General features: G+C 36.0%; 1 protein-coding gene across 10 annotated transcripts in view; it reads right to left on the bottom strand.

The window, feature by feature from the left end:
• CADPS2 (calcium dependent secretion activator 2) overlaps positions 1–20,707 on the bottom strand; it is a 282,371-nt gene that overhangs the window by 117,521 nt on the left and 144,143 nt on the right. For all 10 annotated transcript variants that reach the window (XM_005519231.2, XM_005519232.2, XM_088054886.1 and 7 more), the window contains exon 8: positions 19,796–19,935. In XM_005519231.2, the coding sequence (XP_005519288.1) occupies positions 19,796–19,935 (140 nt within the window). The remainder of the gene's footprint in view (positions 1–19,795; positions 19,936–20,707) is intronic.

Consider the following 20,707-nt stretch of genomic DNA (forward strand, 5'->3'; position numbering starts at 1 on the left):
GAACTTTCATTGCAATGAATGTTTGCATATGCCAAGAGTCGTATCTGGCTCAAAAAGTCCTTCATCTGCAGATGGGTGGAGTCTGAAAGAATACTGAAATTACTCATAAATTTTCCAAGGCATCTGATGCTGGCCACAGTGGAAGACATGTTAGATGAATATTTGGTCCAAGACACTAAGGTTAATCTAATATTCTAAGAGTCATTCTGCCTCAAAAAACCTGCTGGTGCTGAACAACACCTGTAGGTGATACTTTCATCAAAAGCTAGATTCAAAAAAGTACTTTTACACTCCTGGCCATCTTTTGATCACAATACAAGGGTAAAATCAAGGAAGAAAGCTTTCATAGTATGACCCAGCAAATCAGTTCTCTAAAAATACCCGTTTTTAAAAAACTTTCCTATACAGAATATATTTTAAAGATGCCAGAGAAACAAATAGACTTCTGACTCCATGTCACTTTAGAAGAAACATTTCAAAAGAACATAGAAGTGGCCACTCAGAAGCACTTTCAGGCCTGCGCCTTGTTGTCAAGAGGGCATGGAGGGAAGCATTCAGGTTTACACTCCCACTAACTCCTCATATACTCATGCTGATACTATCCCTAGAAGTTTCTTCATCTAGAAATGGTGCCTTGGTGTTTGTAACTTTTGAATGGATTGTTGCTTGTCGCCCTGAAAACTCAGCTTCTGAGCTTGCTAACATAGTTTTCTAAGGACTTTCCCAGGACAGTAAATGTAAACATAGATATGTGTACATTCCTTCTGTTACACGTCTTGTGATGGGCATCTCTCATGGCCAGTGCAGTGGGAAAGTGTTATCCTGACCATCCAATCCCTGGCCATAGTCAGAAACCTATAAATCCTGTGAGGAAAAATAAACTCCGCTCTTCTTTCCACTGCATCTCGACCTGTGTCCGCGTGATCTATTCATCTTCAGCGGTAACAGTTGCTTAAATTAATTTCCACAATGATTTTTTCAACCATTTTAAACTTTTAAAATCTACACCCAGTAGCACAGTTCCACATCTCAACTAGCTGTGCCTAAAGCAGCTTGTACGGTTCACACTGAAACTGGCACCCACTAGTATAATTCAGCGATTGTCTTGTGGCACTGGAAGAGAGAGATTTCAGTGTACAGGAATTTGTTTTAGAACCATTAACATGACTGGAGGCTTATCCTTGGAAATGCCACACAGAAGCAAACAATTTAAAAGTGATTTCTGCAGGACTTAATACCAGAAAACAAAATAAATGCATCACTGAAAAATATATCCCCTTTGAGAAAGTTCCTTATGTATTTCTTCCGGGTACTTAGGATTTTTAAAATTGATTAATATAATTAGGAAAAAATTCCTAAGATAGTTTCAGTTTGGGTGGTGGTTAGGGGAAAAAAAAAGCTATGCAACAAAGATATAAGCTTATAAAAACAGCACAGATCTGCTCTTTGTCAAAAGTTCATCATAACAAATATGTAGAAAACAAAACATTCAAATGCTGTTCTCCCACTGGAGTTACTAAACTGGAAGAGATTTGTGACTGTAGGGGTTTAGGAATACAGAATGCTGCCTGTGAGGGAACATCAGAGCCATCTACTGGGGTCAGTCCATTGCTGCTGCACAGACTCGTCTGACAAATAACAGTCTCCCCAGAACTGCAGTACTACAGTGATATTCACCTATAAAATTGCCATTAAATATATTTTTTTAAAATCCATATAATCTAGGAGAAAATAGAAGCTGTAGTGCTGATGAATTGGAGGCGAGGAGAGGTTTAAGTAGCTTCTCCTTACTTCAAGTTTTAGAAATATTTTTTGACAAATGGCATTTAGATGTAAATAAAACAAATAAAATGTCTTCTATGGCAGTTTGGGTGATCAATTTGAAAACAAAAATTGCAATTAGTATTTTCAGTATTACTCATAGTTATTGTTCAAATCTAAGACTGATATTTTTTAATCTCTTTCCCCAAACAGAATTTTACATATGTCTGTGTGCATATACATATATTTGTATTTATATATATTTATATATATATATATATATTTAGACACACATACATAAAAGGACTAATTTCCTGCTATAGCTCAGTCAAGCATTAGAGAATAGAGCAGTTCCTGTGTCCTGTAAACATATAAGAATACCTCTACTCTCCAAATATTTGATTTATCACAATATTATGACAGAATTTATTGGAATTTGCAGAGCTAAATTTTCAACTAGGCTTTACTAGCTCCCACACTAAATATTTTAAAACCTTCCAAAATAGATCATGTATATACAAAGAAAACTTCATGTTTATAGGTACTAAGAAGCTACACTTAAAAACTTCTAAAATTAACAGGCAGCTCCTTTACCTATACTGGGCAGGAAAACATTTTTTTGTTTTCAACTTTTTTCAATTAAAAACACTTTCAAAAGATAATATATGCAATCCAAAGTGAGATTAATTTAGCTGCATTATAATTTTACTCCCATCTTCTCCCTTGATTTAACCATGCTGCCCTCCTGTGGATGTCAGGACATGTACAATGCCATGGCACAGACATAAAAAAATCTGATTCAAATCGACCCCTGTTACCTGTTTGTAACTTGAAGAGGAAAGAAAATGCCACTGTGTCATCACAAGAAGTGGTTAAATTTCATTTCAGGGCAAGGACTGTGAAACTTATATTTAAAATAGTTTTAAAATGAGTATTGTAAATTATTAAGATTTCTTATTGTTCCACAAATCATGAATCTGTGGGAGCACAGAGCCATACATACTAATAATACATTTATTCTGAAATTAGGGAGAGAGCATTCAATGCATAATGATGAGTTACTTCATCTGCTGAAGTGCCAACACAGTCAAACACATACATTATAAAGATTATCCAACAACTCAAAAAGCATAGAAATAATTTGCAGAAGTATCAGTATTTGGTAAACCAATAAATGCTAATTAGTTAAACTGTAATCTTTTTTGCCTGGTGCAGAGATACTACACACATCTTGAGAAATTATTGAGTAAAAAATATGTTACATCTGCTAAGAAAAATATAAAAGATAGTTTGGAACAGAACAATCGAAAATTAGGGGCAAGTCTATAATCAATTATTCAAAGAAATTCTCTCATAAAAAAAATCTTTTTTTATCAATTACATTTACATAAAATCTTTGTTGCTATAAGGTGTGTTAATAATCAACAGGAAATTAATATTATGAACTAATATGTTTATATAACTTGAGCTCATCTATACTCCAGAGTTGTCAGATTTGTGAAATCACTGGTTTAAAACAGAACAGTGTGAAACAGATCCCTAAACCCCCAAAGCACAACTGCTGCAATGGCACAGGACTGTTGCCTTCCCTCCAGACTAAATTTGTAAATGCTGACAAACTGGGCTTAAAGTCTTAATGATAAAAAAATGCTTTAAAATAATTTTCTCTCTGAAGAATAAAATTTTTTAAAAGCTACAAAATGTAGTGTTATTTTCTGGTGCTAAAACACGTTAGGAAGAAAAAATGTTTTCTTTAGAATCTTCTTTTACTCAGAAACAAGAATGAAGAGTGAAATATTAAATTTTAAATCAAGACTCTCTGTCAAAATATTCTTTATATTGTTGAAGAGATCGTGAAATAAATAAATAAAAAGTCTTAGGAATGTGAAGAAACGTAAGAAATTCTTTTGGACCAAACTAGACAAGACAGCTTAGTCATATGCCATTTTGTGCCAATTAGCGAAGTTGCTGACATGCCATATCAATAAAAAAAATGACCTAAGCAGTGGGACTAATTAAATGAATAAGATAATTAAAAGCTTCACAATATATAATAAAAAAATGGCTGAAAATGTTCTACAATGTTGTCATTTTATTTTCCCATTATCTACTTCTCTGCTGAGTTTTAATCAGTGTACATATATGCATAAAACAATGTCCAGATGTTAATGTGTTGATGGCAAGAATCAGGTGTTCAATTAAAATATATTGAGTGTGCAAGGAAAAAAAAACAAGCCTTCCATTAAGGAGACTATATACAGCTCAATTAAAAATGAAGGTAACGTGATTAAGTTGAACACCCACATTCTGTAATGATAATAAAGTTTTATATTACATGATTACTTTATTAACTTAATCATTCAATTCTAATCTAAAGATCACAGTTATTTTCTGTTTGAAAATGGATCCATTGCTTCTCAAGATACAAAACACTGTCAAAGCTGCATTTACAGAAATTGTTGGTTTCCCTCCTCTGAAGCTTTTTTTTTACTTTTTATCAGTAATGAATAAAAAACCCCCAACTGTAACATATGTACCATTTGTAAAGATCTTAGCCTAGCAAGTGTTCTCAGCTACTGGCAATATTTGTAGTATTTAATACCTGTCCCAGATGTGTTGCTTACATAACTCCAATTTCATTTGGATGTTTTCATTACTCAGAATGTGTTTCTAAATGGCTTGACTAAAGGATCTGTAAAATGAGATAGAATGCCCAGCCTATTGCCCTTAATCTAAGAAGAATAATTCCGTACTCTTAAATCTTTAGACTTTTGCTTCGGATCTTACTTTGCCCTTCAAAACCAAGGCTTTAAACCAGATGGAAAAGGAGCTATAAACATTCAGATTTAGAAAAAAGAATTACTGTCAGCTATCCTGCTGTGAGTACATTTTTAGGCACACTTCACTACTAAAAACTGAGCCAAGTTTCTTACTCTCTTTCACTTGGTCTATGACATAGTGCATTCTCCTTAAGACTTTGAACCTAAAATTATCTCAAAATTTAAATCAGCAGTTAAAATCACAAATACAGTAACCCATGATAAAAATAGTAATTTCTAAGCCACTGATTTACTGAGCAAGGGTACCTAGTGGTGTATTTAGGAGAAGGTATACTTCTCTCATCACAGCCATCTCGATTTTCATCTTTGGAAAACAACTATGAAGAAAAGCAGATGGCAGTTGTGGGCTGACAGTTTTCTAACACTATCACAGAAGCTCTCCATGTGGAAGGAAAGCGAAGCTGGTCTGACCCCAATGGAGACTTAGTGGTGGAACTCAAACCTACCCCTACCAGAACCCTTCCCCAGCCAATTTGTCCCCAGATCACTCCATACGAACAGCAGCATGAAAGGCAGTCTTACAGGTCTCTGCTGTCCATTGCTCCAAAGACAAACCACGAACAGGATTTAACATACAAGTGCAGGAATTAACATACATGCATTTTTCTTGAGACCCCACCCAGAGCACTGTGTCCAACCCCTGGGCTGCCAACACGAGGACAAGGACCTGCTGGAGTGAGTCCAGAGGAGGGTCACAAAGATCCTCAGAGGTATGGAGCACCTCTCCTATGAAGACAGGCTGAGAGACTTGGGGTTGTTCAGCCTGGAGAAGAGAACACTTTGAGAAGACCTTAGAGCATCTTTCTAGAAACCAAAGGGAGCTTACAAAAAAACAGGAGAGGGACTTTTTTCAAGGGCATGTAGTGATGGACAAGGGGGAATGGCTTTAGGCTATAGGAGCGCAGGTTTAGATTAGATATTAAGAAATTATTTCCTGTGAGGATGGTGAGACCTTGAAAAATATTGCCCACAAAAGGTGTGGATTCCCCACCCCTGGAAGTGATTGAGGCCAGATTAGATGGGGCTTTGAGCAACATTGCTGAGCAGGCACAAAGTTAATTTAAAATGGGATTAAATTAAAACAGGTTTGTGATGGTAAGCACACAAAAAAGACCATTTGTAGTGTGGGGTAAGTTCTTCACAGTTTTTACTTAAATAAAAAGACCAAGTGAGCTAACAGTGCATAAGTCTGAAGGAAAGCATCACTAAACTGATGACATTGCAGAAACTGCCAGCCTATCAACGTGATGCCTGTTTGGGGGATGAGAATACTCAAGGCCCCTGAAAAAATTGTACAGTATTGATCTGCCAACAAAATTGTGTTGACTTTAACAGGACATTGACTATTTAAAGGGAGCTGGCTATGACAAACATTCTATTTGAAAAAAACAAGAGTAGTACAGGGCCATGGGGCTCTGGTATTATGTCAAAAATAAATGCAATACTTTAATAATTGAAATTATACAACTGTGGAAAAGAAACAAAACCAACAAACCACTTAATTTAATTTATAAAAAGTTACCTCTGCCTTTACATTCAGTATTGTGTTAGAATTATTTTTGCCCATAAAGAATCGTGTACTATGAATTGAAATCCACCCTCAGACCCACAGTAGCACAGCTGACCCTACAGTTTCTGAGGCAGCATTCCAACACACAGGGTGGATTAGACCGGTCACATACTTTTAGTTCCTGAAAATAATTTTGCTGCCATAAGTACCTTTGATTCTGTAAAGGCTTATATTCCAAAAGACAAAATTTAGGTGAACTTTACATTCCTAGAAGTAACAGATGGGCAGCACAAGAGACAGAAGGACATAAGAGGTAGGTGGCATGCCCTCATCCTTGCAGTTAATAGGACTGGCATTCTCGGTGTAGAAATAATGCCAGGCCAGGCCAGGCCAGGCCATATGCAGAGTCAATGTACATCAGGTGAAAATAACTCTCTCTTAAATTCAATATCACAGATGAGTGCATGGTATCAAGAAACAACTCAGATCACCTGATGAGAAAGGCTAATAAATAAACTGCATCTTTCACCTGCATGATATGTGTGCTATGCTTATTTGTAGTAGAATAAAGCAATATAAACAAAACCTAAAACTATTTAGACGATGATTGGTCCTTCAGTCTGGGAAAATAAGAACATTGCTTTGATGACTATGTACAGCATAATGTAATGAATATCATAATCAGCTACATCTCCATTATTAAAGACTCATGCACGTAAGGGAAGTTTCTGGACAATTTTCAAAAGAAATTTAGACGGCAAAAAGTTAAAAATTTTAATCTAAAATAAATAAAAGTATAATACAAAAGAACACATAGAATCTACCATTTATAATTCTGGAATAAGTTATAAAGCAGGAATACTTGCACGCAATTTCATTCTAGTGATACTGTCAGCATATTCTGGGTGCATTTACAGAGCAGCAAATTCAAGCAAAACTGAAAGTCAGATTTTGCTATGAATGATAGTTTTCCAAAGCTATGGGAACTGTGTAACAATAGCATGAAAAAATTTCAGCAGAAGCCAACCTGAACTTTTCAGTCAGACCAGAGTATCCTCCATTACAATGTAGACTTACTGTGAAGTTCCTGATACTCTGAACTTATTACTGCAAATTTTAGAACATTTCTGATATAAATTTCTTTATCATTTATTGCATTAAAAATAAACAGCCTACTTTATGCTTTCGTTTTAGTAAGACCAATGATGCATAACCAAAAAAATGTCCTGCCTATATTTCACCTCATATCCATGAAATTACTCAGCTCATGATCTTCCCTGTGATGACCTAATAAGGCATGCATTTTGCTACAGCATGACAACAATTAATTTTTTAATACTACAGTCAATCCACATAGCATTGACCAGTCAGCCCATCTAGTCTACTTACTTGGCAGGAAAAACACATGCAAATGAAACTTAAAAGTTATTACTTAGTGTTTTAGAAAAAAAACCCAGTTACAAATCAAAGTATTTTTTCAATTCCTCCCCTACAATTTAATGAACTTAAAGTCTATTTTCAGTAACAGCTTTGCTATTTTTAATGAAAACATAGAAAAAAAAAAAAAGATTTGCACATTAATAACTTTCCAAAGTTCTAATTTGAGCATTTCCAGTAACCGGCAAAACTATTTAGATTGCATTTGTTATATTTTTTTAAAATCCAGTAAAGCAAATATTTACAAGCACAAATGCAAGATTTCACACAACATGTATTTCAAGTACTTCCAGGACTGAAGCCTTAATGGAGCCCTTGGCATGGGCATCAATTGAAGAGGTTGTCCAGTTTGGCCCAACCCCATTCAGGTACGGAAATCAAGTACCTAAAGATCTTCATTGGTAAATTTGTCTGAGTAAGGAGTGTGTTTGTGAAGAAAATCCCCTTCCTTGCCCCAAAGTTGCAGCACTTGGTTCACTCTGCAGAAATGATCTCTAGCAGGTGAACTAGACTCGTCTTGCATTAAATGAAATCAGCTGTGGTGCTCAGCTAGTGTACCTCACAGATTCCAGCCACTAAGGTGCTGTAAGTGTAGGACAAGACAGGACAAAGATTGAACCACATCACCAGAAATGCATATGAGGTCATTACCAGATCCCCAGCAACCACTGAGTCTCTGCACAGATCCATTTGGGCACACTTCACACTTGGCTGCCTTTGTAGCCAAGGAAACAAATGCCAAAGAGTCCAGGTCTTCCAGATTACTATCTCTTTTATTGGATAACATATTTTCAGTAGCCATCAGTGGCTAAAAATCCTTCATACATGCCTCAGCCCAGCCCAGTTTGTCTTTGAACCATTAATTCTTTAATTCTTTTCTCTCCATGGTTGTATTATCACATGCAATTAGCCTCCTTGGTACGGGCTGAATCTCATCCCACTGCTGCAATAAGCAGCTCTTGCTAGAAGGTACTCAGCTGTTCAGGCTCTCTCAGCAGTGATGCTGCATTCAAACTGGCCCATGTGGAGAAGACATGAATTTGGAGTCAGTCCCATAAACTATGACGACAAATCCTAAGTGATGCTGCAGCACAGCTCATCACCATCTTTATGGCTTGGAAATGATCTCTTCTCTATTGTGATGAACTGAGAATTGCTGCCAAAGATTTTTTCACTCTTTTTTTTCCTAACACATGCAATCAAAGACCAAGAAGTTGAGATGGGAAGAGCTTTAAAGTTAAGAATTGCAAAATAAAAACTGATAGTGTAAACTAGAAAAGTCTACCCAGCTGCTCTATGAGTCACTGAGATGTTTGATCATAGGTTCTGAGATAATACATCACAAGAGGAAAAAGGGTTGGCATTTATATATGAATGCAAGGCACCACTAAGGTAAACCATAAGAGATAATCCATGCTAAAAGAAGAGTTTAGGACACAGTGAGAATGTGAATAACTGCATTAAAGAAGGCTGAGAAGAGAACAAGGTACAAAAGCCAGTATGCAGGAAATGGACAGGTACTAGCATGACCACTCACCCCAACTGTTTATTTTGTGAGGTTGAATAGGATTTCAGCAAAGCTGAGCCAAAGAAGGATTTGACACATATGGAGTACTGGTCATGGGGATTTTCCCTGCCTAACCAATTATGCATACTCCATCTAGTGAAGGCAAGAAGATAGTGGACAAGTGTTGCTACAGTTATTATCTAAAGATAATACATATGCAATTGAACCTGCATCACTGCCCATCACAGAGCTGAAGAAAACTCATTTTAACATTTCAGAAGTATGGAGTTCTAAGGTGAAATATAAAAAAAGAAACATCTTATATAAACAGCTTTAACAATTTTTTAATGTGAGGGCAGAATCACAATTTAAATATAAATTACATATTTATAAAACCAGAACATTTTCAATTCATTCATTTCATTTTTTAAAAAGTTATGAGCAAAAGCAAACCAAACTTTTTAATAAGAAAATAAATATTTTAAGTTTTACGATCAACCTTGCCTAACCCATAGATATTTTTCACATGAAGTCTGTTGTGATTAAGCTAAGTCAGTTTGGATCTAAATTTATATCTCAGCTTTTACAAATATTTCAGATTAATTACTATGAAATAAATGAAGAATGACACCTTAATTAGTAATGCTTCTCTTGGCAATTAAGATTCTCTTGGCTTCTTTTAGCAAGTAAAGTGGCAGTGGCATATCATTAAGATCTTCAAAGATTCCCTGTGCCTCCTCAGAAGCAATTACTGTGTGAAGCACTGAAAATCAGGCTCATAGCTATAATCTGTTCTCTAAGGATCTAGCAGCAGGATAAACACTTTTGCTTCTTTCTTCCATAGTAATTTTGCATTAACCCATTATCATTATCCAATCAATCATTAATGTAATTTTAATGTGTCATTTTTTCATGAAGTTCAATTTAATTTTAAAAAGGTAACTGATTATAGTAAATTGATTTGCAAAAGTGTGTAAGAGTGAAATCATTTAAATGAAGACAGTTATTACATTAGCACTTTACTCCATGGCAAGATGCTAACATTCATTTAGCACAATGAAATATCAGCATGAAGTGCAAAGTAGAGAAACAGAAAGTACTCAAATCAGACACCTTGGTATACTAATAGTAACACCTTCATACATCACTAGAAGTGCAGTTTATAACATACATAGGAAATTTTGACCTTAATATACACAAGTGCATGTTCCTTTATGAATGTTAAAATGAAGACAGGTTTGTCAGAATTTAGCAAGATAAGATAGTTACACCTACATGAATGACATTTTTGTCCCTCTGACAAAATAAACAAAAAATTGCTTTTGCAGCAAATTTAAAATTGTTTATTAATTATGGGCCAAAATTTGACCAGTATTTTTGCAGAAATATAAATCCAATGCTTTATTTTTTTAATTTTCTGTTATTTTTGCAGTAGTCTCATTCGAAATGTTGGAAGTCTTTGAAATATATGATTTTACTTTGTACTGGCATTTTTGAGTTTTATCTTGCAGGAAGGGATACCCACATGCTTGTCTTCAGAGTCTCAGGGTCTTGGATCTTCAGAGTCAGCAACTGTCTGTGATTTACTCTTGAAAAGAAAGATTATCTCCTCCTCTTTAAATTTTCTTTAACAGCTCTTATGGTTTCAAAGGAATCATGTTAACTTCATCCTGTAGTTACCTTACAGATCAACCATGCCAGTCTTTTCCAGTACAAGGTGCTCAGCAGTGACTACGTTTAATGAAGTATTCTGAAGTTTGCAGCCAGGATATTTTCATAACGGTTTGTGACATATCCTTCTCTGGGACTTTTCACTGAGTAAAGAAAATATTCTCTACACATACATTTGCAGTGCTGGATGTTAGATGACACTTTGGCACACCTTGATGTAAAGTAATGAGCAGGCATTCCTGAATATGCAGTGGTATTTGCTGTGCTGCATATCTCAGGTGCTGATCATGGTTTTTTCTTCAACAGTCAATTGTGTTTGAAATTCAAACAGAGCCTATTTCATCATATCTTCCATGAGAGGTGAAAACCTTGCATTAATAGTTTACTTCAGCACTACACAGCCACCTACAGCTACAGTACTTGTCTTGATCAAACCTGAGATTGTCGTGCCAGGTGTAGACTGAACATGCATTGGGAAATGAAACTTTTGAGGTTCACAGGTCTTTGAGGTCTGAGGTCCTTTTGTCTCTGAAGTCAAATAAACCCAGCTGAAACTCTGATATTTCATTATGCCTCCCTGTCAGAAATTACAATGAAGTCTTTCACCAAGTGTCTCAAAAGTAAATGGCAAGCAAATACAAGGTCACATTGTCCAGGCAGTGAATCTGAACACGAGCCAACTCTAATTCAGAGATGTTGTCAACATGTCTGCTAACTAACATAGACTGCTAACCAGAGCATTTGTTGCACAGATGTCCTTTAGTTCTGAAACTACAGCAGCAGGAGGAGGAATATGATTCTTCAGTCACATTCAGGGACCAGTAGCTATATTTACTGCTTATAAATGCTCTCCTAAGAGCCCAGTGACCCCAACAGTTCTGTTGTGCAGGTACTGGCATCACTCTGTCAATTTTTGGGTTTTGTTCTGCATTTTGGTCAACTCTGACATCTCCCTCTCTCTGCTACTGTGTCCCACGACCTCTTCAAGTGGAGGAAAATAAATATCCAACTCACTCTTACTTCATAAATAAGTTTCTTTTTGAGACAATTCCCTTTAGAGATCCACGCTTTTGTTCATTTTCTGTATTCCAGACATCCCCATTAGCTTATAAGGTACTCTTTGGAAAAGAGTTCCTCAGTGTGGGTAGATTAGAACAAGGTTCTTTGGAGAACTTGGGCACTAGAGGCCAGCTAGACTGAGTGAACATTGTTGCATCCCATTTTCCAGTAACAGGACAGACATGAAACACTGTGCATAATATAAAATCATAGTGAGAGGGAGTGACTAAATTTTACCTAGACCCAGCTGAGATGAATACACACAATACCTGTGATGGGGTCACCTTGCAGCAGACTGCTGCACCCCACAGTGTTTCAACATGTAGCAAGATTTCACAAGGCAACAGCTGTGACAAACAGAAATCAGGAGTAGTTTTATTATTTGGTTAGTAAAACAAGAACACACCTTTACTTTGTGGTAAACATCCCTTTCCTACACATGAGGAAGACTGGCTGAGGATTATCTTTTCACAGAGGAGATTCAAATGACACAAAGCTAGTTGAAAAATCTATATGGATTGATGGTCATCTCAAAAAAATCTGGAAGGCCTGATGATGGCAGTGGGCAATCTCTCAGGCATTTTTAGAAACATTTACCTTCTAAACTTATTTGAGACTAATTAGGAGTAATCGTAATAGAAATTATAAAGATACTAACTAATCTTCTGAGTGCAATATGGATAGAGAAAAGTTTACCTTACTACCTCCAGTGCACCTTTTCTGTTTTTCAATTGCCAGTCTCTTAGCATTGATAAACCAATGTGTCAGGGTATCCCACCATACCTAGTAATTGCTCTGAGAAAAGCCAGAGAATGCTTACATAGCCTAAACACAGAATTTTTTGGCTGCTATAGTGAGGCTATATGATTAAATGATCAGAAAAGAATTCCAAATGATCTGATGTTATGTAAAGCTTGTAAAATTTAAATAAACTCAACAGCTCCCATCTGACTTCTCCTACGCTTCCTGGTCTTGACATCCACAAACCAAAATTTAAGCATTCTACCAAAGGACAATGGACAACCCTGCTCTTTCAGACAGTAGCTGGAGTCATTGCTCTGCTACCCTTTTCTAAGAAGAAATGCAACGGCAGCAAACAGAAAGCTAGATGGTGCTACTATGCTGACTTTATGCTTACAACCAGACAGGCAGCACACAAACTTGGAAAAATGAATCAGATACTATAAAGGGATCCAGAAGAGTTTACACATGTAGATGAAGAAATGCTGTAGTTAGGTAAGTATTTGAGTATTTTAACATTTGGTTCAAGAAATTATGCTATGTTGATGAGAAGTGAAAAAGCAAAATTAATCTCTCGGATAATTCGCTCTTGCTTTTGAAAGAGAAAAGCATTAAGGAGAAACATATTTTCAGTAACTGTTGAAAAGTAGTATACAAAGTTTCATCTCATAGAAAGCAGTAGTAATTGAAGAAGTCTATACTTCGCACTACCATATAGTACCAACCATTAGTAAGGATTTTCTAAGATGTTAGAAACATCTAAAGTATTATTGTAGGTTTCTAACACTTTCCTTCACTTTGAAGCAATTTTATGTCTATTCATTTAAGAAAAATTAAACTTGAAGTTTTAAATCAGCAAAAAAAATGTTTCTATTTCATCTTTTTACTGTTGGTAAAACAATTTTTTTTAGTTATTCTGACATATTTGTATGTTTTGGCTCAGAGATTACGGATTGATACATTTTAAATTAAGAAGGCTTATCTGCGACAGGGATCTTGCTGCGCTTGCTAAGAGAAGTGCAGTTGTATTCCTGACGTCTTTATCTGTACAAGTAACCCAGAATTACAATAGAGTAATTTCAATGTAGTCACCTTCCATATTTTTCTGAAATAATATAAGTGGGAGCAGATCTCATCTTTAGATCAAACCCAGATTATGCATCTTCAAGTTGTAAAGGTAATTCTGTTTCTTGTCGTGCTCTTCTTTGCCAGGTGACCATGGACAAACAGCCCGTAAGAGCTGGCACCACCCTCATTCTGGCTGACTTCAGTGCCCCCGTGGCTCTTCTCAGCTGAGTTATGAGCTCAGTGGCAGCAGTCACTGCGGTTTATCCAGGTGACAGGCACACACGACAGCCCCTACCACTGAGAAGCCAGCAGACCCCCGTGCTATCCTCAGCCTTGTCACCAAATCACCCGTGACCCTGGGTGATCTCTGTTTATTCCTGTCTTTCATTCCACTCAACTGCAAACCAGATTATATTCACCTTCCTCTCTAATGATGGGATGATGGATGTCATAAAAATGAGAGGAATAAATTACTTTTCCTCTAATTCCACATCTTAGAAGACTGCTAACCAGAACATTTGTTGCACAGATTTCCTTTAGTTCTGAAACTACAGCAGCAGGAGGAGAAATATGATTCTTCAGTCACATTCAGGGACCAGTAGCTATATTTACTGTTTATAAATGCTCTCCTAAGAACATATCGGCCAATTTCAAGTGCAAAAGAGAAAAAAATTTAAAGCATTAGAAAATTAATGGTGATCTTTATATTCTCAAAATACAATTATAAACAAAAAAACACAAAGCAAAACCTAAAACATCAACAAGCTGTGAGAGAAAAATAATTTTACACAAATTCCTTATTATCATGGAGACCACAATTTTGAAGAAGTCACCAAAATATTTTACTTATAGATGAGAGAAAGAGAGAAAATTCTAAGGGCTTGTAGAATGCTTATTCCAAATAAGCAAAAGTTTAAGAAATTAAAAGTACATCATTTCTATATGCAACATGTCATAGCTGGAAGCAAAACAGAACATAAAAGAAATGATTTTGTCCTTCAAATCTTGGAAAAAGTTCAGGACAAGAGCAAGGCTGAAATGAAATTTTACTTTGGAAGTCAAACCCAAATATTACCACCTGGTAATATCGTCCTGTTCAGGCTGCTCAATTAGTAAGAATTTAATTTAATTTTATTATTTATTTCCTTTTCTTTTTGTGGTAACATCACTGAGCATTACTGATCCTTTTAAAGCAAGCTTTTAAAAAAATCTCAGTAATTCTTTTTTATTTCTAGATTGGAAGCAATAGAATAATACCCTTTAGTAACCACTAGGCTATGCTAAGATACAACTCAACAGGCCCACAATCTACTTTTTAAAATAATGCATGATTTAAATGCACGCAGATGTGCAAAGGCAAATCAAAAAGCCCCCATGCATTAGAGAAGATATTTAGAGTAACCCACATATCTTGAGTCAATTAACCTGTCCTGCTGGGGTTTTCAACCTTAATATAATTAGGAATTAAGGAGATCCAATTGAGCCTTCCTGAAGCAAGTAGTACCTCCCTAATGCTGCTATTGTAACTCAACAGAGAGAAACAGGCTTTTAGCATTTTATAGAGGAAGTTTTTAGCTCAAATTTTACTTCTTTCCTCTGATGATTTGTTTTAGATTCAAGATTGCAACAGAAAAAAAATATTAGAAATGTAAAAAAACCCTTCTTTTGTATGGATGTTTGCTTTACTAAATAAAGGAGATTAAAAGTATCTGGTACGTGCTCATCATTTTAGATAAGGGAAAGGTTACCACATTCTGTGAGAAAGCAAATACAATGCAAATTATGAGAAAGGAATCTGGAATATAATGAATTGCCAATAATGGGAACTGTTCTACACATCCCCATTAATGAGAGATATTTACCTTGTCACTACTCAGACTAACTGAATGCTTTGCCTTGTAATGAACTGACAGGATTCAGATAGAAAAGGATGGTTATTAATCAGTCAAGTCAATTTCCACTTTAAGAGCCTTTCATGCAAGAATAAAAATAAAAATGTAAAATAAGTATTATGTTTACTGTAAGATGTATAACAGTGTTCCATTTTTAAAGCATGTAACAGAATACATTGAAAAAACATCAATTGTTTCCTTGATCAATTTTTTTTAGAAGTCATATTAGAGGAGTAACACTAGATTAACTGTATGAACGTGCCAATGTAAAAATAAACCTCTTTTTATGAGAAGTACAAATGAACTTCAATTGAGATTCACAGTAGTGTTGAGTCATAAAGATTTTTATTTCTTGCTCTTAGAAAGGTTGTAATTCATAATTAAAAATCCCAACTTTATAATCTAATTTAAAATATAATTTTTGGTTATGACTGTGGAAATTAAAGTGAGAACATGATTTGAAGGTGCTGCAGTCCAGAATACTATTTGTGACTTTAGTACAAGACAGTATAATTTGTAGAATTGAATATTCTTGAAGCACAAATGCAAGACAAGTTTTGAAACCTTCCAGCATATCCCCTGTTTTAGTAAGTAAAGTCAGTCTTAAAAAGGAGAAACTTTTCTGAAGAGATAAAATTGAAAACTACCATTAGATTGGGCCTGTGGGTTTTGCCAACTCTGCAGAACCTGAAATACTTGGGCACATTTCCCATATCTAAAAGAGCCGCCTCTTACTGTAATTATCTTAGATAAAGTATTAATCTACTAAAACCCATCTTTCTGCAATTGGCTGTAGAATAAAATTTGAATTTAACTCTGAATAAATTTTGAGACTCTCATCTGAAAAACATTATGTAATGCCAACATATTGCCTTCTTTTGCTATGAGAGACACGGATCTTGTATGTTAGTTTGTTAACTGACATACAGAAAAAGTAAGTTAACTAGCTCAAACATTGGTTAAGGATAAAGCATGAGATGCTTCTGAAAAATACAATGAAGAATTAGAACTTAGCTAACTAACACACTAACTACATTAGAAGTCTGTTATAAAGGTTGTAAAATTCTACTTGCTGACATGATGAAATTCCAGGAGAAAGTATGATCACATTCTGTTGTCTTTTTATATCTGTTCCTTCTGTGTACTCTCTGTCACTGTACTTAAATATATGACAACATTCTAACAATAAAATAAATAAAATAAAGTATAATAAAATAAACATAGACAAAAATTTCCCTGTCATTTTCACTATTCAGGATGGCAGCAGCTGCCTTTGAGCTCTTTAGCACTTGATTTTATCCTATGGCTTCCTTCATTATGTTTTATGCAAACACTGCTTTACAGAGAGACTGGAGTTTCCATACTGTGCAGGTTTTCCAGGGAATTGCAGAGCCTGGCACTGTTATAACCCTGCTTAGCAGAGCACAATGTCTCCACTCCCACAGCTCCTCTGGAGTGTGGGAAGCTTTCCTACCAGATGCTTCCCTAGATTCACCTTCGTATGTGTATGATCCTGGGAGGTCGTATCATTTTCCCTTGACAACAGGACAACTGAAATACTAAAAGTTTTAGGCTTCAGATATTAATTTTAGGATATTTGGACTTGAACAGCACAATGAATATTTAAAGCCCCATTTCCACTGACTTCAGCTAATAGCTGTGAGTGGCATGCACCCCTATGAAATCAGATTCCAGTTTATCAAACTGGACATAGGAAACAAATAACATACCATCAGTTACTATAGGTGGAAACATTTCAGTCTCTTAAAAGGAAGTTCTTCTGTGCAGCACAAATGGGAACAAAAGCCAGTTTCTTCCAAGCAACCCTCAACTATTTTAACTGCAAATTATTCCTTTGCCTTTCTGATGACACTGTCCATCATCCATTACATGTTTCCAGTCTCTTCACAAATGCAGATTTCCTTGATAACACAGTATCAGTTCAGAACCACAGCTGCTTTAGTTGTTCATTGAAGCAAGTGGGAATCCCTCTTGAAAAAACAGCAAATGACCACTTAATACTTATACTTACCCAGGAAGTCAAGAGTAGGCTGCAGGGAGTGCCTGGATGATGGCTCTTCATAACATTAATAGTTCCTGACAGTTCACACTAACAATTCTACTTGCAGGTGTTCTTTTCCCTCCAAATAAATAACCTTTTCCTTCCTCTCACTACAACTCCAGTGTTTCCTACAGTACCTCATCAATCTCTTCAATGGTTATTGAAGGAATTATTAAATTTTTATTCCATTTCACATATAATAATGGTGGAGAAGTCTGAACATTACAGGGCACAGTTGGTGCCCTAACTTTCCTTAACAAGTGCCTAGGTAATAATCATTATAGCTAATAGGTACAAAGAAAAGGAAATGATGACTGATCGAGAGCATTTTTGATGCACAGAACTACAGTATCTGCCTGGAGAATAGTCACAGCAGTGACCCTGAAGTAAAATGTAGAAGTGAATCACAGTGCCAGGAAATGAGTATTCAAAATCAATCTGAGGAAGCAACCATCAGCAACAGATGGAAGGGATAATGGTTGAACTAAATTATTGACAACAATATTTGTTTGGGTTCTTTAATGGTCAGACAAGACTACTGATATAAACCAGTACAGAAAACTGAACTGGGGGGTTAGGAAGACCCTCTGAAGACCCCAGAAGAACAGTTCTTTGCCAAGACAGCCTCTGGGAAAACACAGGAGCGTGATAAGAGGAAACATTGGAGCTTTCTCCTTGTTGTTGGATCCAGTTGCATTTTAACTGGGGTTGCAGAAAGCATGAGCCTAGCATTACCAGTGACCTGATCAAAAATGGGAACTTCTCCTAGCTGCTTGGGATAGGTGCATGGCAGCACAACCCCCCTGATATGTTTAGGGTGGAGTTTGCAATTGAACCACGTGATGTGCAGGTGAATCTGCTGTACATCATTCTTTGCTGATGTGGTTCGAGTCAGCCTGCCTCCATGGCTGCCGTTTGACCGGCCTGCTGAAGAGGGCGGACAGCAAGCACCGTGCCTCCCTGCATCCTGCACTACTGCAGCAGGCTGAATACTTTCCAGCAGCAGGGAACTGAATCCACACTAGTGGGCTGGATCTAGACAAAGATGTGCCACCATTGTCAAACCATTTCACAGGTGTTTGGTGAGTGCAAATGAATGGGACAGGAGGGCATCATGCTTTAGTACAAACACTTTTCTCTCCAGCTCCTCTCTACTCCAACTTATTCATGTCAGCTGAGTCTTCCTGCTCTCTCTACATTATCCCATTTCCCTTATGTATTTCCTGCCATGCTTTGAAGTTTTCTCATCTCAGTTGCAGTCTCCAAGCACAGTAGCTCCAGTTCCCCCAGTGACTCCATGACTGGTTTCCCTCTCTTTCCTCACAGTTCCTGGTCACCAGCCACAGGTCTCCATCCAGCAAGTCTCATTGTTATAGTCCTAATCATTTGTGTCTAAGTTTCACAAAACCTAAATGAGGGATGAGATTGATACCTGGGAAATTTAAGCCCAACTGATTAACACTTTGACAAAAAAAAACTTAAGTCAGTTTGGTTCTTTTTTTACAGAAAGCATCATACACAGGAAATTTTGGCAATTACTGCCTGTATACAATGGACAGAATACAAACAGGAGGAGACTAAAAAGAAACCTAAATAGCATGGACAGTAAGTACATTGATTGCTTTATAACAAAAGATACGAACTTGCTTACTGTCAGCAACACTACCTCTTTTTCTAGGTGGGCTGAGAAATAGTCAGACTATTAAAGGAGTCAGTTAAAGGAGGTGTCTTCATGAATAGTCTATTCCACATAATTTTGGTGTTAGACAGAAAAACATCCTTAAACTAGCATTTATACATAATTTTTTTCCAAGAGAAAAAACATACAGCAAACAGAGAAAGGAAATGGAGATTATGTGGCATGTACCACTCTATTCAGGTATATAATTAATCCTATTTTAATGGAAAAATATGTTTCTACTAAATATTCTTTAACAAAGTGCCATAAATTGCAACATTCAAAACCAGTATCTAAACGAGACTGTACTCTTAGTTCTGCATTTCAGACATAGCTCATCATCTGTCTTTACACATCACTGAACTTCTGAAATGAATGTTATTCCTGACTAGTCTGAACTTTTTGTGTAAAATGAAGATACAACACAATACCATACTATAAGAAATGTTCTAGACATTCATAATGTTTTACAAACTTTATGATTTTAGATACACTTTGTTAAAACACAGGCATAGTGAAGCAAAATAATAAAATAATAAAATAGAGACAGCCAGGAAACGGACACTTACCCACAGTGCTTCATGTGAGGTGGTTTATCCATTCTCACCGCCAGTTTAATTTTCAGGTCACTGTCCTGGCTGTTTTTGGGAACTATCATTTTATGCAGATCAGGAGACTTCGGGCTATTGGATGTTGGATATAACACAACCTGAAGGTCATGAAAAGAAAAACTTCAGCAAATTGATTAAAAAAAACCAACTTGTAGTCTTTAATGGGAACATCTAAGCAGTGAAGATTCTTGTTGCATCTCCCCCAATATGAAAGATGACTAAAAAAGATTTCCTAAAGCTAATAAACCAGCTGACTCAATCTCATTATAACAGACCAATTTCAAAAATTAACTCCTTTCTTCTCTTACAAATAGGAATTTTCATATTATGAGTTAATAAAATTTCCTCCTGGTAATATATTCTGAATTAACATTTTTTTTAAAAAAAGGAACAGCTGGCATTTCAAAAGGATCATGTACAATTAAATAGGTACTTAAACTTCTACATTATTCAGTGCTCTGCTGGAAACACCCTTTTGAAGCAATTTGCTGTAGCATTATGCAATGGATCGGCCCTTAGTATTGCTAGAGAGAAGATAACCAAATTATGTCTCGTTGCTGTCTCCAATTTTTGATCAATAGCATTAATAAAAGTCAATAAAAGTCAAAAAACACAGAAATTGTAGATGAATTCCAAAGCACCTCTCCAGCAAATGGAATATAATAATTGTAAGCTATTATGTCCAGTTCACGTGTGATATGACGCAAACCTTTAATCTACAGCAATAGACATAAAAACTCCCAAACCATTGAATTTTAAATATTTAATTATTAAAACAATTATATAAATTTCTTGGAGGTTTTATGAACAACGAATTTTAGATTAGTGTTAGCCACACGCCATTAAACATTTATTTACCATCCAAAAATG

This window comes from Pseudopodoces humilis, chromosome 5 (genome assembly GCF_049639895.1).
Source record: "Pseudopodoces humilis isolate 2021_Gansu_Grassland_sample_001 chromosome 5, ASM4963989v1, whole genome shotgun sequence".
In the NCBI taxonomy this organism is placed as follows: domain Eukaryota; kingdom Metazoa; phylum Chordata; class Aves; order Passeriformes; family Paridae; genus Pseudopodoces; species Pseudopodoces humilis.